We start from the raw sequence: 17551 nt of genomic DNA on the forward strand, positions 1-17551 counted from the left end.
CTTTCAGATTCAGGATTAAACGGTACTTCCCTGAGGGTTTTCTCACCAGAAAAATATGTGAGTAAAAACCACTGCCCTGCTGGTTTACTGGGACTTGAATCAGAACCTCTTGCTGTATCAGCTCCTGTAACAAAAGCTTCATTGCAGAGGCCTTCTCCTGATCCCTTGGCAATGTTGTCACATAAAACCTGCTCGGGGGTGGTTCTGAAAATTCCAACCTGTACCCCTGATCGACAATACTCTTCACGAACAGATTTGAAGACAGCCTGTCCCATTGTTCGCGAAAAGCTGACAGTCTCCCCCCCACTGGGGAGATATTGTCACTTGCTCTCAGGGGACTGCTCTGGGGGAGATCTAAAGAGGACTCCACCCTTGCCTTTGCCCTTCTGTGAACCCCATCTGCTCTTGCGATCCTGGTCTTTTTTATGGGACTGCTGAAAAGCACGAAAATTCTTTTTGGCAACCTGCTTTTTCTTAGCTGGAAAAGCCTTCTTTTTATCGGCTGTCCTATCCAGCACAGACTCTAAATCGGGTCCAAAGAGCAAGTCACCCGAGAAGGGCAGACCACACAGTTTGACCTTAGAAGCAGTGTCCCCAGACCATGTTTTCAGCCAAACTGCTCTCCTGGCTGAATTTACAAGAGCCGAAGACCTAGCGGCCAGTTTAACCGATTCTGCTGATGCATCCGCCATATATTTGACTGCATTCAGGATCAGTGGAAAGGACTCTAAGAGATCCTTGCGGGGTGTCCCCGCTTCAATATGGCTCTTCAGCTTCTCTACCCAACATTCCAGATTCCTGGCCACTACCGTAGCTGCCATAGCTGGTTTTAGACTGACTGACGCAGCATCCCAAGCCTTTTTAAGGATGGAGTCAGCTTTTTTGTCCATTGGGTCTTTAAGGATCCCCATATCCTCAAAGGCTAGATCCGTTCATCTGGATACCTGTGAGAAAGCTGCATCGACTCTGGGTTTTTTGTTCCAAACCTCTGAGTCTTTATCTTCGAAGGGAAACCTTCTTTTGAGAGCTTTAGAGAAGAAAGGGGCTTTTTCTGGGTCCTTCCACTCTTTTCTCACCGAATCTGAGAGAACCCTGTGGACTGGAAAAAACTCTCCGTTTTGTTTCGTCCAACCCCTGGTACATTTTGTCATGAATTGACAGTTGTACTTTTTCTTCTTAAATTTCTAGAGTAGTGTAGATTGCTTTAAGAATGTCATCTACTTCCTCTAGTGATAGCTTGAATTTAGAGCCCCTGCTATCTTCTTCCTCTTCTTCCTCCTCAGAATCCCTGAAGGAGATGAGAGTACTACCCCCTTCGTCTCCAGAATCCTCGGTATCCACCTGTCTGGACGACGACGCCCTGGGGCTGGGCGGTAAGTTCTGAGGCTTGGTCTGTGCGGGAGGGTTTTGTATCAGGATGGACCTGACTGAACTCAAGGAGTTTGTCAGCTCTTTAACCGAAGAAAACAAATCCTTATATTGCTGGGATGTTTCCTCTTCCACCAATTCTCTGATACAATTTCTGCACATTGCCTTCTGCCATGAATCTCTGAGGGGGGTCTTGCAAGAAGGACATTTTCTCTGACCTGGTCTAGCTTTTCCTAGTGATTTTTCCTGAAACGACATGCAGGTTTAACTCACTAAAAGCTCTCAACAACCAGTTGCTTAACACCAAGCCAGTGCAGAGACCCACCACCAAACAGACCACTAGTGAGACCCCAGAACCAGGCTGCAAAAGGTCCGAGCGAAGTCACCTCTGACCTGCAGCGACAGGCCCCCAAGAGGGGGGAACAGACAAAGACATAGCCCAACAGTGAAGCAGAGGGTGCCAGTGCACCTTACGTACCTGGGCTGGACCGGTGCTAGGGGCGCCTGTCTCTGCCATAGCTGGCTTACACTCCATCGCTTCAGTAAGGCAGCTATCACAAACAGCTCCATCATTTTTTAAATTTTCCCGGCCGCCGCATCATCAGGGCCGGCCGGAAGCGGAAGCACACGGTCACCTGACCCGCCCCATGATCCCTGCGTTCCAGGCGCTTGAACCACGGCGCCACGCCCCCTCAGAGCGCCTGCGCGTCACCGTAAACGACGCTGTCGCCGCCCGGGACCCGGCGCCGAAAACGGAGCCATGCCGCTGACCTGCAGCGACCTCCGCCAGCGACAGAGCCCTCCCTGTGCTAAATCAGCGGACACCGGGCACCCGACGCCGGCACTCCGAGGGTCCTTACTCCCGTGAGACGGCGGGACCAGGAGCTCCAGGAGTCCTCCCCCACTGGAGATGCTGCTGGGGGTCAAAAGAAAAAACAACCTGTAACGAAAGGTAAGCCTTACTCCCCTGCAGAGAGTGTAGCTCTCCCCTGGTTCAGGCACATGCTTCCTCCAAGGAGGAAACACAATAACTGAAGCCATGGAGGAAGAGGTTTTTAAAGTGGGCATGTGTTTCCTAATGACAAGGTGGAGCTACACTCTCCGGGGTTGTCCTGAAAGGCGATTTGAGAAATAAATATCCGGTGCACAGTGCAAAATGTAAACAATCCACTCAGAAAAATGTGCAATCCGTCCAACAGATGATGGTAATCATGCAATGTGAGCAATAAGTGCAATATAAACCGTTCCTTCAACCTTCAGTGCTTTAAGTGCACCCCTTGTTTCCCCCCAGCCTCTCACCTCTAATCAAGGTCCCTAAGGACCGGATCACGCTTGAGGGGTGGTTGGTAAGCAATCTTCCACCTCTTATAAATACAACCTCCGGGACATCTGTTATTTACAAAGTTTTGTACAGTAACTGGAACGTTGCTCCCATGGACCGAGGGAACTGTAGAGAAGCAAAGTTTCCCTGGATTTCTCCTTCAGTTCCAGATGAACATCACCTGCAGTGGAGACAATGGGCTACACATGCCTGAATTTCACCTGGTATCATCTTCTTGCAGTCCCGGAGCAGCTGGGTTCTTAGATGGGGAGCTTGTGAGTTGAGCTGCTGTGTAGGGGCCTAGGGGGCATGCTCATAGTAGGAAATGGCAGAGTGACCAAGACATGAACCTATAAGTGTGCTGCTTCTCCTTTTACTGTTACAGGGTGGGACGGAGACCTTTTCTATCACAAAAAGCAAACTTCATATAAACAGCTCTCTGTTTTGCGGCTTCCTGAGTCCCAGGCCAAGAGCCAAAGAGTTGCTCTGGCCATCGCAAGATGTAAGAGGCATTGTCCTTAAGGATAATCAGATGGAAGGGATGGCCCCACTTGTATGTGGCCCCTGCGCTCCTGATGGCATCCAAAAGTGGACACAATGCACCTTGCATCCGCAATGTGATACGGGACAGGTCCGGAAACACTTGCACTGTGGCACCGTCAAAGTCTATCTGACCTTTTGTCCAGGCCTGGCGCAGGATGTCTTCTTTTATGGAATAAAAATGCACTCTGGCTAGCACATCCCTCAGAACTGCAGGGTCTCCGCCTCTGGGGTCCTGCACGCAATGGACCCGGTCCAACTCCAGCTCCTCCGTCTGGGGTTTGTTACGAAACGTATTTAAAATGGCCGTCACCGTAGCTTTTAGGCCTCTGCTGGCGGTTGCCCCCGTGAGGTGGAGCCAGGCACCATACACAGTCCGCCGGAGCTCGGGATGTCCAGGGAGGGGATCGGAGAGTCCGCGCTCGACTCCGGGGAGCATTGTCCCAACTGTGCCTGCTGTGTCCCCTTCTTCTTTCCTTGAGCTGCGGACGCCGTGGATGCCCGCAGCGGCGCCATGTTAGCAGCTGCGGCCTGTAGCGAAGCGGCCGGATTGCGGAGGAAATACGCCGCGATATCTATATGTCTGCGGTGCGTTCGGTGTCCCGGGAGGGGGTCTGCCTCTGACATAGGCTGGTCCGTGGATTCGCCGGCTATATGCGGTGGTCAGCCCGGTCCCAGCACGGAGCTCCCTGGAAACACGTTTCTACTGCGCCATAGTCAAGCCACGCCCCCCCCCGTAAAATATAAATTCAAGTGTCCATATATGAATTGATACAAAAAAAAACACTATTAGATGGAGGCTTACCAGATCCCCAGTGACCCCCCTATTAGGGGAGGTAAAACTGCGCAAATTCGATCTCAGGTCCCATAGACGTCCAGATACTCAGATGCCGGAGACTATCCCGATCTTTCGGATGTCTCGCAACCTTCGGATTCGCACGACTGCTCTCAGCAGGCCTCCAAACGAAGTGTCACCATAAAAAAAGAAAAAGGCGCCAAATCGCGTGATATGGTTTCAACAAAAATGTATTAGAGCCTAATGCTCAAGCGCACATAAAACGACTCCACCGAGTCACAGGAAAAATGTACAAGTGGCGTTTAAAAACAAACAAATGCTAGCAAAAAAACAAAAATTTAAAAACTCCTCAACAAGAGTTTGTATTGCGATCGCATATGCGCAATGGGTGTGAGCATGGCTACCCGACGATCGATTCGTCAAAGGTCTGACGTCATCAGGGGTACTTGTACATTTTTGCTGTGACTCGGTGGAGTAGTTTTATGTGCGCTTGAGCATTCGGCTCTAATACATTTTTGTTGAAACCATATCACACGATTTGGCGCATTTTTGTTTTTTTATGGCGACACTTCGTTTGGAGGCCTGCTGAGAGCAGTCATGCGAATCCGAAGGTTGCGAGACATCCGAAAGATCGGGATAATCTCCGGCATCTGGGTATCTGGACGTCTATGGGACCTGGGATCGAATTCGCGCAGTTTGACCTCCCCTAATAGGGGGGTCACTGGGGATCTGGTAAGCCTCCATCTAATAGTGGTGTTTTAGAGGTGACGGGTCCACGTGGTCAAATACAATTTGATTTAACAATCAAGTTTCAATTATTACTATACATACACTGGACATTTTTTTTGTATCAATTCATATATGGACACTTGAATTTATATTTTTTGATTCATCTTTAATAGTTTGTGTGTATTCGTTTTCACTTTTTTTGGCATTCTTTCTTTTCACTTTTTTTAATGGTCACAGTAATATTTATTGTTTAAGCGCTGCACTTTCTTTTATGGCTCATGCTTTGCTGGGGTTTTGTTGCCTTCCTCTGGATCAACTGTGGGTATAGTTACATAGTAGGAGAGGCTGAAAAAAGACGCAAGTCCATCAAGTCAAACCTATATATGTGTGATTTTAGGTCAGTATTACATTGTATGTTGTCGTTCAGGTGCCTAATAGTTTTTTGAAATTGTCGATCCTCCCCGCTGAAATCAATGACACTGGAAGAGGATTGTGTATATGGTATTGTATTTTTTTTTTTTTATTTGTTTTTGGTTGAACTAAATGGATTTGTGACTTTTTTCAACCTAACTACAGTATGTAACTATATTCCTAACTCAAAAACATATCTTCTATTGCTGCCAGATTTCTTTCAGGCTCCGTTTCCACTAGTGCGACAAGTCATGGGACTTTGGACACAAAGTCGCATGACAAGTGACAGCCCATCGATTTCAATGGCACCCGTTCCAATCTATGTGGCTTAAAGTTGCAGCGTCTTTGATCCAGAGAGTGTAAAGTCGGATAAAAGTCTCACACTAAACTCTAAGAGAGCGATGAATGTAAATGGTGAAATTTATAATGGATATGTAAAAATAAAGAGATATTTAAAAAAAATAAAATAAAAATGTTGCACTCTAAATCATGCAACTTAGGCCGCGTACACACGGGCGGATTGTCTGCCCAACTAAGTTTGTCAGACAATCCGACAGAATTTGATGTGAACGGACTTGACCACACACGATGAGCAGACAGCCCGCTGAAAGCGTGCGTGATGACGTGTACAGCACGTACGACGGGACTAGAAAAACGACGTCCTATACACTGCAATGCAACCTTCGGCCGTGTAAATCCTTTCTGAGCATGCGCCATACTTAGTCCGTCCAACTTGCCTACACACGAGCGGACTGTCCGCTGAAACCAAGTTTGGACGGACAAAACCAAGTTTGAACGGACAAAATTACGGAAATTCCCTAAGACTTTGTTCGTCAGACAGTCCGCTGAAAAAGTCCGCTGAAGCCCACACACGAGCGGATTGTCTGCTGTAATCTGATGACCTGTTAGCGGGTAACAGGTCATGTTCCTTCTCCATGGTCCCACTGTATTCTCAAGGTGGATAAAGGACTATGGACTGTGAACTATAGGGTTTGCAGTGTGCAAATAGCAGTGCAAATGACTGCAACTAACACACACTGCTTGTTCCAAAAAAAAGGGAGAGGGAAAGGGGAGGTTTTGGAAACTCACGAACGCGTTAATAAGGAGGCAGAAAGAAACAATTTCATGAAAATTAGGCTGCTGGGCCATTAAGCAGTAGATGTGTATGAATTATATTTGATGAATAAGAATTTTTTTTGTGACATTTAAGCTCTATGTTTTCTTCTACCATTGTAGATCTATGCAGAAATGCAAATACTTTAGATTTGGTTCCTCCTTGCCTCATCCTCCCAGATGGAGCCATTTACAAAAATAAAAACACACAGGAAAATGGAGCAAACACAAATTCAACCTGCTTTACCTTAGCCAGAGTGGTGAATCCTAGATCTGTCAGCTGTGAACATCGAGCTACTTCAAGAATTCTGCAACAAAAAAAAAAAAAAGGACGTTTATGACTTTTAAAATAAAAAACCTTTAAAATATCCTTTTGGGTAAATTACACTTTTACAAGACAGGCCTTTAAGTGAATGCCTCAGTGCCTTTGCCAACTTGAAATGTATACAGTACAGTTTGAGCCCTCTGCTCAAGCTAGTTGGTTTCAGCAGGCTTGAGACTTTGGCTCACTCACTGGAGAGGCTGTTGATCTACTTTTTCCTCATCAATGTGGTGAATCCAGTAGTCATCCTCTACCTGTATTTACAATGTATATACTGTAGACATTAGTTTCTAGAATATGCAAGTTAAGTTTGTGTTATGATGCTGCACTGAACACAGAGGACTAGAGAGACATTTTAGAGAGATGCGTAATAACCTTTAGGGAGATTGCTTCTACCCATATGTGTAAAATTAGCCATTCTTTTATATACAACTTCATTTGTTACCTGAGTCTTGGGCAGTTCTGTCCCAGTGCATTAAGAATAGAGTCTGTGATGTTGGAACAGCCAGAGGCGCACAGAGACTGCAGCTTGTGACATCCACGGCAAATTGTGATGAGGCCCTCATCCGTTATCTGCTGCTGGAACAAAACCAATATAAAAGAACAAGGCAAGCTGCATATTTGCAAGATGAACAAAGGTTGCATGATATAAGCAAGAAATAAATATTTTTTCCCCATTGATAAAACACTGAAAGTCAATTTACATAGTTTGAATTTTCCAAACTAACTAATCAGATATTTTTTTTGTCCTAAATTAAAGTGACAACTGAAATCTGACTGACAAAAATAGGGGACATCATGCGTCTACCTCTCCGCCTCAGCCAAAGGAAGCTTTGTATTCATTCATAAAATACAAAGGTTCCTGTGAATGGCTAAGCAGTGCTCAGCATGACTATTGTATCATGAATGGGACAGGAAGTCCCCATCCCACTGCTGGAAAAGAGCACACTATACTGTATTTAGCTGTGGCTAAATCCAGCATGCCCCGTAAGTGCAGGAAATGGTATGTTTTGCCCAGCTTGGGGATAATAAATGTGGAGGTAGGCTTTAAGGTGAAAGGAGGAGACCACCTTGGACATAAAGGAAGCCTTAGGTCTCAGGGCAACCTTATCCTTGTACAACACCAGTAAAGGTTACGTACAAGACAGGGATGCCAACTCTGATAATCGCCTAGCAGAAGTGACTGCGACAAGAAAAAGCACCTAGTCACTAAACCCAGCTAAGGGAATATCCCAGGCAGGTTTAATTGGGGGGGCTTTTGAAGAGTGGTAAGTACCAGACTGATATCTCAAGGTGTCACCGGAGAATGTCTAGGAGGAGCTAAATAAGCAACTTCCTGCACAAAGGCCTTAACCAGGGATTGAGAGGCTGAAGGGATGCTGGAAGAGGACAGCCAAGGCCAAACTTGGTCCCTTGAGGCTGGGTTCGCACTACTGCAAATTGGATGCAGGTTTCTCCGCATCCAATACGCATAGCAGCAGATTGTGACCGGCTCTCTATGTAGCCGGTTCACACATCTCGGCAGCGACTCCTGAGAAAATTGCACAGGAGCCATGTGCGTCTTTAGGTCCATTTCGGGTCTAAATTCAGCCAAAAATTCTGGCTGAAATCAGACCTGAAGCGGTGAATGTTGACTTCCCAGACTCCTGCTGTGAGCCACTGCAATCTCCAGTGTGAACCCAGCCTAAGGGTACTCAAGACTAGATGGTGATACAGATCCAAGTGGAGAAAAGCCAGTATATGTACAACAGAGTATCTTCTTAAGATGAAAGACTACTCGCACCATGCAAAGTAAGCCTTTCATTTGCATTGGGATAACCAAATCTGATAAATCTCTGTCCCCAAGGACCTGGGCTTCAACAGTCATATGAGCAAAGCCAGCGACTGAGAAGCAGGATAAATTAGGCATTAAGACAGACAATCTATGCAACCTGGAAGAGGTAAAGGGAAGTCTGCCAAAAGTCACAATGTGACTGAGTACCAAACTGTTCAGTTTGATGCCACAAGAATCACTGGAATGCCCCACTTGATCCTGTGGTAAAGTTGTGGAAGGAGCTTCAGTGAAGAAAATCACTGATAAGGCAAAAACTGATCCCACAAAGATACCAGGGCATCTACTGGGAAAGCTTGAGGATCTCCAGACCTGGCTATGAACCTGTTCAGTCTGTTGCTGAACCTGATTGCTAATAGATCCACTTCCAGTGATCCAACCTACAGCAAAGATCCTGTAAAACACTTACATTGAACCAGATCCTGATGGCTGAGGAAGCTAGCCTAACAATTTTAATTCCTGGAATGTGTACTGTGGTCAGGGATGGAACATGGTGCTCTGCCCAGATTAGAATCATTTCCACTTCATTTTAGGCAGCTTGATTTCTTGTGTCTCTCGTGCTTCCGTGATGGTTGATGTAAGCCACGTCTGTGGCATTGTCTGAATGAACCCACATTTGAAGTCCCTAAAGTGGAGATGTCGAGTGGTGGGGAGACAGCCAAATAGCTCTGAGCCCCAAAATTATTATTGGAAGTTTGGATTCCTCTGCTGACCAGGTCCCCTAAACCAGTCTTTTTCAACCAGGATTGCCTTGGTAAATCACCTAAAAAAATTGCCCAAAAATTGTATACAAACCACAGGTTTTCATTGTGCACCAATACAACCTTCCAGCCACCGGTGTCCTAACAACCTATGACATCATCTGTTGATAAGGACTTTGGGTGCCTACACAGCATCCTTATTTGCCCCTCCACTGCCCCTCTTCCTTAGCACTGGGATTACATTAGCTGAGAGATGAAGAAAAACCTGAGGGAGTACCAGTGTGCAAAGGTGGATGTGCTTTGGAATAATAAATCCCCTCTAATGTTGGGTGTACTATGTGTGTGGCTGTTGCGGTTTCATGTAAAAGTATTAGTTTCGTTTTTAATTTAAATTTTTAGAATGGGGTGCCTTGAAAATGTTCAGAACAGACAAAAAAAAATAAAAAATAGTTTAGAAATGCTGCCCTGAACCACCAACATTCAAAGGACTCCCTCCGCATCATGACAGACTTGCATCCGTGGTAAGAATCTTTAGGCTCCATACACACTGGCTTAAAAAAAATGTGGCTTCTACAGGAGTTGGGTTCTACCTGTAGAAGCAGCTCAATGTTATCCCATGTGTCCACGCACATTAGGACATTAAGAGGCATATTTTGAGTTTAATGTTTAGAGCAGTGATGGCGAACCTTGGCACCCCAGATGTTTTGGAACTACATTTCCCATGATGCTCATGCACTCTGCAGTGTAGTTGATCATGGGAAATGTAGCTCCAAAACATCTGGGATGACAAGGTTCACCATCACTGGCTTAGAGGCAGAAAAAAACAAAACCTTCTGGTTTGCGTTCCTGATTGGAGCTCACTGGCAGAAAAAAAAAAAAAAAACATAAAACTTTTCTAAACTCGGCTAGATTGCTTTTCACTCCCAAGAGAACAGAGTTTTTTTTTTTTTAAGCCCAGTGTGCATGGAGCCTTAAAGTCACTTTGAGAAATTACTTCTGACTCAAACGTCAGGCTGAGGCGGGCAGAAGGAGACACGACGCATGGTTTTGTCCATAAACTGACAGAGTGCTTGTCCTACTTAAACAGAATGTGAAGTTGCAGCGCCCTGGACTGGAAATGGCCATAAGATACTGCTTCGAATGAGGCTACCATTAGACCTAGGACCCTCAGGTACTTGGGGGTGACATCTGAATAGGAGCAAATGAGCTCGCGAGTGAAGGGTCCTAATCTTTTTCCAACTGAAAAAAGACCTGGGTCCGGGACATGTCCAGAATCAGTCACAAATATTCCAGAGTGTAAGTTTGATCCAGTACAGACATCCAAGTGTTTAGGATGCACCTGAAATTCTGCAGAGTCTGCAGTCAGTTGCATGTTGGTATTCACAAAAACAAAAGAAACATGCAAGAATGACACAAATCATCCAGAACTCCTCTGTTCAATGTAATGACAATTAGTCCATGAATAAACACACACAGTCTGTGGCATAACATCAATTATAACAATAGTAGATGAATGTTAGAGGGGTGGATGAAAAATAGATGGATGATCTTGATAGGGCACGCATCGCACTTAATCTTTTACTCACTACCTCAGCAGAAAAACATCTGCGATGGACAGGAGCTCGCTTCTATTACCAAAAGGATAAAATGGGTGCCAAACTCGCGAGTAAATTGTGTCCTCGAACTCGTACCTCGGTCTTCCCTAAAATTAGACAATCTTCGGGTACCCTCACACAAAATCCGGTAGAAATTTTGAAATCATTTCATGATTATTATAAAAACCTTGACGCTAAGACAACTCATACACATTCCAAAGCTAGGAATCAGTTCCTCGATCACCTCGATCTACCTTACATACATCAATCTCATAAAGAACTAATGGATGAATCCTTTACCCCGGCCGAAATACTTGACGTCATTAAAACCCTTAAATCTGAATCAGCACCGGGCCCCGACGGTATTTCCGTCAGATATTACAAAACTTTTGGATCAAAATTAGCTCCCTACATGGCCCGGTTCTTTAATTCTCTCCAGAATGGAGCCCCCCTCCCGAATGATTCCAATACCGCATTTATCTCTGTTATCCCGAAACCTGGTAAAGATACTAGTGAAGTGGGAAATTACAGACCCATCTCGCTGATCAATAATGATCTTAAAATTATGACTAAGATATTAGCCAACAGAATGTCCAGTTTTATATCTAACTATATTCATAAGGATCAGGTGGGCTTCATCCCGGGGAGACAGGGAACGGATCAGGTGAGAAGGGCAATTGACTTAATATCACTATTGAATTCGCAATGGGACGGAGGCCCGGCACAAGAAGGCCTTCTGCTGTCTTTGGACTTGCAGAAGGCATTTGATTCTGTTTCATGGCCATATCTTTTTGAAATTCTCACCAAATGGGGTTTCGGGGCAAATTTTATGAACATTCTAAAATCCCTATATTCAACCCCCTCTGCTCAAGTACGTCTATTAGGCCACCTTTCTCAACCATTAGATATCTGCCGAGGTACTAGACAGGGTTGTCCCCTGTCACCGTTAATCTTTATTATAGCTATAGAAACTCTAGCCATCGCCATTAGAGCAGATACAAATATTAAAGGTGTTCGCTGTGGTTTAGAAGAGCATAAATGTGCTCTCTTTGCCGATGATATGCTTATATTTCTGACCTCACCCCTAATCTCCACTCCCAACTTACTTCATCTCCTCCGGGACTTTGGAACTATCTCAGGTCTCCAAGTTAACACTTCCAAGTCAGTTGCTCTTAATATTTCAGTTCCCTCATTAACCATCTCCCGACTTGCGCCCTTCTTTCCTTTCTCCTGGGCCACAGATAGGATTCCCTATTTGGCTATTTCTCTCACCAAATGTGTCAGTAATTTATACAATGCTAATTACCCACCCGCCTTCAGATCTTTAGAAGCAGATTTAACTAAATGGTCTAAAGAAGGATTGTCTTGGCTGGGCAGGCTCAATGCAGTCAAGATGAACTTATTTCCTCGAATTTTGTACTTATTTAGAGCCCTTCCCATACCTATTAAAAAGTTGACCCTCAACAAATTCCAATCAAAAGTGGTTGGATTTGTCTGGGGAAAACAGGGACATAGACTGACCCGTGACATCCTGTTCCGCCGGACAATCCAAGGTGGGTTAGGACTTCCTAACCTCTTTTTATATTATCAAGCAGCACAACTAGCACAATTTTCAGCAATATATACTAGAACTAATAGCCCAGACTGGGTTTCTATTGAGAACCAGGCAGTACCTGACTACACATTAGATCATCTATTATGGAGACCAACAAAACAAAGACCTGCCATATTGTCCCCCACACTTTCTCAATCCCTAGCACTATGTGACAGACTATACAAAAACAAACATCTGATTTCCCCACTGAAACCTCTAGTACATTTATTCCATAACCCTGATTTCCCTCCTGGACTGAATACCCAAGATTTTCAATGGTGGCTGAACAAGGGCCTTTTCAGAATTGGACATTTCATTACACCAAATGGACCCATTTCAATGGGACACTGCTACTCCAAACTAGAGATGCCCGATTCAGAACAATTGAGACTTTCACAGATTAAACGTTTTATACATTCTCTTGAACTTGACAAATCAAATAGTTACAATGCTACGATTTACGAGCAATGGTGCTTAAAACAAGGTCACCGCAAAGGAGGCATTTCCCTCATCTACTCGTCCCTGGCAGATAGGAGTGACAAACCGACATATGCTCGTTCTTGGGAGGAAGACTTGGACATCCAACTAGATACGGAAATGTGGTTTCGAATTTTTAGACGTTCTTCCAAAGGTATTTTGAATATTTCCTTAATTGAAGCTAATGTCAAAATTCTAACGAAATGGTATTATGTTCCTGTGAGACTTTCAAAGATGTATTCAGAGATTTCACCGCTTTGTTTCAGAGGATGTGGTCTTTTAGGTTCAATGTTACATATATGGTGGACATGTCCCCGCATACAAAATTTTTGGAATAACTTTATACATTTAGTGAGGAAGGTCTCGAAAGCCCCAATCCCACAAGATCCTTCTTATATCCTTCTGAACCGCAGGCTACACAATACCCCTAAACATACTCAACAACTAATCTTTTTTATGTGCTTGGGAGCCAAGATCACTTTAGCAAAAGCTTGGAAAACTTCTAGGATTTCCCTTGTGGCTACCAGGCACAAAATCTCCTGGATTATGGTTCAAGAACAAATAGTAGCTAAATTACGGAATACCATTCAACAATTTGAATTGACATGGGATCCATGGGCCCAACACATCAAAGTACAATTGTTTCCAGGACACCTTCTGTCTTAAATTTAACATGGATGGAGCCAGGACCCTGAATCCTGTACATCTCTCCCTTCCTTACCCTCCCTCTTTTCTCCTGAATTCATTTTCTACTTCTCCCTCTTTTTTTTTTTTTCTTTTTTTTTTGCTTTTCTTTACGCAGGATTTTTCATATTTAGTTATGGATTTGATGTTGCCTTATTCTACTACATTCTTCCTCAGTTAACCTTTGTGGTTCTAACTGGAGTTTACTAGTTCTAAAGAGTTCATTTGGAATTGAATTGGGAATTTTGAAGTTTGTCAGTCCGCTTCCCTCCGGGGAGCACAATTTCTGGGTGCTGTCCGGGGGTTTAAAGGGACGTAGATGGGGGGTTCTTCGGCAGGAGTCCCCCGAGCTATCCCACTCCACAGTGTGAGCCCATTGGGGTGGAGTGGTGACCTGTCTTTTTCTGATTGATGCATCCTGCCTTATTTGAATTCTCTGTCTTTTATGTTATGTTTTTTGCTTTATTTCTATTTTTTGATTATACATGATGTATTTACCAAAGAGTTAAATTCAATAAAAACTATTGAAAGAGAAAAATAGATGGATGAATGAAGATGTGGGCAGGATCACCTAATAAAGCAGTAAATCGCAAAAAGCAGGGTGCTGAGGTTAAAGTGGTTTGGTACCTAAAAATGAAAGTTCATGTTATTAAAATCAACAGATAGCATACTTACCTAAACGAACCCTGAAAAAAAAAATATTATTTACTTACCTTTTATTTCTGATGTTTCAGCTGACTTCCGGGTTGTCCTCCCGTGGGAGTAGGCGTGGCTATCGTCCTCGCAATGGTCCCTGGGAAATTTCCCAAGAATCCATGGGGGACAATGAAAGTTTTTCTTTCCTTGTCACTGCTCTCACTGAGCATGTGCAAGATGGAGCGGAGCATGCTGGGAGCCAGACGTCATCATATACCAGGAAGTAAATGCCTGTGGGCTTCAGACGCCCACAGTTAAAATGAAAAACGCCAGAGCAGGTTTTTATAAGTCATCCTGAGGAAAAGATTCGTCGCACCGGGGGTCAAATAAACGCCGGACGTGGATGCCAATCGAAGGTAGCACTCGCCCACCAGTGAGACAGGTAAGAAAAAAATAAAAAAAGAGCGGAATCCCGCTTTAATACCAAGCAAGGCAGACCTTTATTAAAAACAGCACACTTGCAGGTCAAAAATCACCAATCCACCAGAGCAACACAGCAGGTTGAGACACCAGAGCTGAAACCAGCTGAGACCCACTGAAAGTACACACAAGCAATGGGTGGCTGCCAGACATACAACAGCAAGAACTCCAAAGCTCTAGCAGATAGTATAAAGGTGTACTTGTCCTGCTGTAAGACCCATGACCTCTGACCGAGACTCAACTTTCTGGGCTCTACACATTGCACCCCGGAATTCTTTAGTAGTCTTAAAATTTTATAATACCATGCGCACGGTCAAAACATCCAGTACCTGATGCAGAAAAACAATCACAAAACACCAGTGAACCTCCACAATGTTTGACTGTATGGACTGGATTCTTTTCTTTAAAGGGCTCATTTCTTTTTCTAAAAACAGTAGAGACGTAGAAGTAGAATGATGGGTTTTACCAAAAAAAGATGTAATTTTGTTTAGTTTGTCTACAGCACATTCTCCCAAAAGGATTTAGTCTTCCTTAGGTAAGTTTTGGGAAACGCCAATCTGGCTTTATCTTTCGGTGTCAGAGGTGGGGTCCTCCTGGGTCTCCTACCATAGCGTTCCTTTTCATTCAGATGGTGACGTATAGTGCGAGCTGACACAGTTGTATCCTGTGCCTAAAGGTCAGCTTGAAATTGTCTGGAAGTTGATCAAGGTTCTTTATCCATCATTCAAACAATTCTTTGTTGCAATACTTGATTTTTTCTCTGTGACAATTAGCTACAGTAAACTTGGACAATGTTACACACAGAGGACACATGAACATTAAATTGGATGTAAACCCAAATTTTTTTTTTTAATGTAGAGTATAAGATTCCCTATCATTTGAGCCCACTCTTGCCACTAAGAGTTATTCCATCTATGAGCAATCCTCTTATTGTTCAGTGAGATAAAGCTTGACAAACAGAGAAAAACTTTGTCAAATCCTCCCCCTTGCTGTGAGTGACAGGTGATTTACATATCTCATGCACTAGACTAAGAGATATGCATTATTTTTTCACTCCTTTCTTCTGCTGCTCTGCAAGGATTGTGCCCCACCTCAGCATGTTTTGGTATGCTGAAGTCCTGGTTACTTTCCTGTTTTTTTCACTGGATGTTAGAGATCATAGCAGAAGTTCAGCGTAAGAAATACACAGGAGAATATGCATATTGACAAGGGGAGTGTAGAGGTGGGCGGGAGTCTACTGATATCACGACTCCACCCACCGAGCTCCAGACAACAGACCCACCCACAGAATCTGCAGTTTTTCGGGTCTCATAGCAGACAGAGGGGAGACATTTGACAGGTAAAGATACATGCAGGAGGCATGTATATTCTTATAGATTACCCCTATGGCCGTAGTTTAGAAAGGGTGACATTGGGTTTACATCCACTTTAAGATCTCTGGAGATGGATTTGTAATCTTGAGATTGTCCATGCCTTTCCTCAATTTTTGTTCTCAAATCCTCAGACAATTCTTTGCTGCTCTTTCTCTTTTCCATGCTCCGTGTTGCACACAGAGACACAACTGAATGGCTGAGTACATTTTTCACCAATTTAACTGGTTGCCAGTGTAATTTCTATATTGTCAGTATCTGTTAATTGATACAGATGAGTTTATTAACAAATTACAGGAGCATCACAAACTTGGAATATAATTATTTTTCAATTATTTTGTTTTGCTTAATTATAAGCTCCATGAGTAAGGTCATGGGTCCGTGGACTCTATTGCCGTGGGGATACCCGTGATCGCCTCACGGAGAGGAAGAACGGGGAGATGCTAAAGTAAACAAGCATCTCCTCATTCTGTCTAGGAACAGTGTCGCTGATCTCTGCTCCCTGTGATTGGAGCAGAGATCAGTGATGTGTAAAACACAGCCACAACCCCCACAGTTAGCAACACGCCCCTAAGGCATACTTAACCCCTACACTGCCACCTAGTGGTTAACCCCTTCACTGCCAGTGTCATTTACACAGGAATCACTGCATTTGTATAGCACTGATTGCTGTATAAATGACAATGGTCCCAAAAATGTGTCAAAAATGTTCGACGTGTCCACCATAATTCCGCAGTCAAGATAAAAATAGCTGATTGCCGCCATTTAAAAAAAAAAAAAAAAAGATTAATAAAAATGCCATAAAACTATCCCTTATTTTGTAAAACCAATCAATAATCGCTTATTGCGATTTCTTTATCAAAAATATGTAGAAGAATATGTATCAACCTAAACTAAGGACATTTTTTTTTTATTTTTAAATATTTTTGGGGGATATTATAGCAAAAAAATGTTTTTCAAAATTGTTGCTCTTTTTTGTTTATGGCGCAAAAAAAAAAAAAACGCAGGGGTGATCAAATACCAACCAAAGAAAGCTCTATTTGTGGGGAAAAAGGACTCATTTTGTATGGGAGCCACGTCGCATGACCGTGCAATTGTCAGTTAAAGCGACACAGTGCCGAATCACAAAAAGTGCTCTGGTCAGGAAGGGTAAATTCTTCCGGAGCTGAAGTGGTTAAAGGGAGCTCCCAGATTCCAATAAGCCACTTGCCCGCAAACCCCCACAACCAACGCCCAGGGTTGTGGGGAAGAGGCCCTTGTCCTCATCAACAAGGTGCCCCAAAGCATCCCCCCTACGCATGTTGATGGCATGTTGTCTGGTATGGCTCATCAGCTTTTTTGGGCTGCCAGGCTGCATACCCGGTTAAGGGTCTGGTATGGATTGGGGGGGGGGGGGTGGTGGGAAACGACACCCACGCCATTGTTTTCTTTTAATTTTGGCGTGGTACTCCTCTTAAAATCTATACGATCTCATTCTTCCCAGCAAAAAAACAGCAGTGTTTACATCTGTCAGCACCGGAAGTGACGTCATGATATCGCTTCTGGCCTCCAAAGGTCATAGAGCTGGCTGGGGGGCATCTGGT

At 44.1% G+C, this 17551-nt stretch overlaps 1 protein-coding gene across 3 annotated transcripts in view; it reads right to left on the reverse strand.

Moving 5' to 3' along the window:
* Positions 1-17551, reverse strand: part of FBXL20 (F-box and leucine rich repeat protein 20) — a 694061-nt gene that overhangs the window by 278141 nt on the left and 398369 nt on the right. For 2 of the 3 annotated variants that reach the window (XM_077459474.1, XM_077459476.1), the window contains 2 exons: positions 7046-7179; positions 6526-6586 (listed from right to left, as the gene is read on the reverse strand). In XM_077459474.1, the coding sequence (XP_077315600.1) occupies positions 6526-6586; positions 7046-7179 (195 nt within the window). The remainder of the gene's footprint in view (positions 1-6525; positions 6587-7045; positions 7180-17551) is intronic. The other variant, XM_077459475.1, reaches the window with a different exon arrangement.

Source organism: Lithobates pipiens, unplaced genomic scaffold (assembly GCF_037356315.1).
Source record: "Lithobates pipiens isolate NorthernLeopardFrog02 unplaced genomic scaffold, aLitPip1_a1.2 Scaffold_28, whole genome shotgun sequence".
In the NCBI taxonomy this organism is placed as follows: Eukaryota; Metazoa; Chordata; class Amphibia; order Anura; family Ranidae; genus Lithobates; species Lithobates pipiens.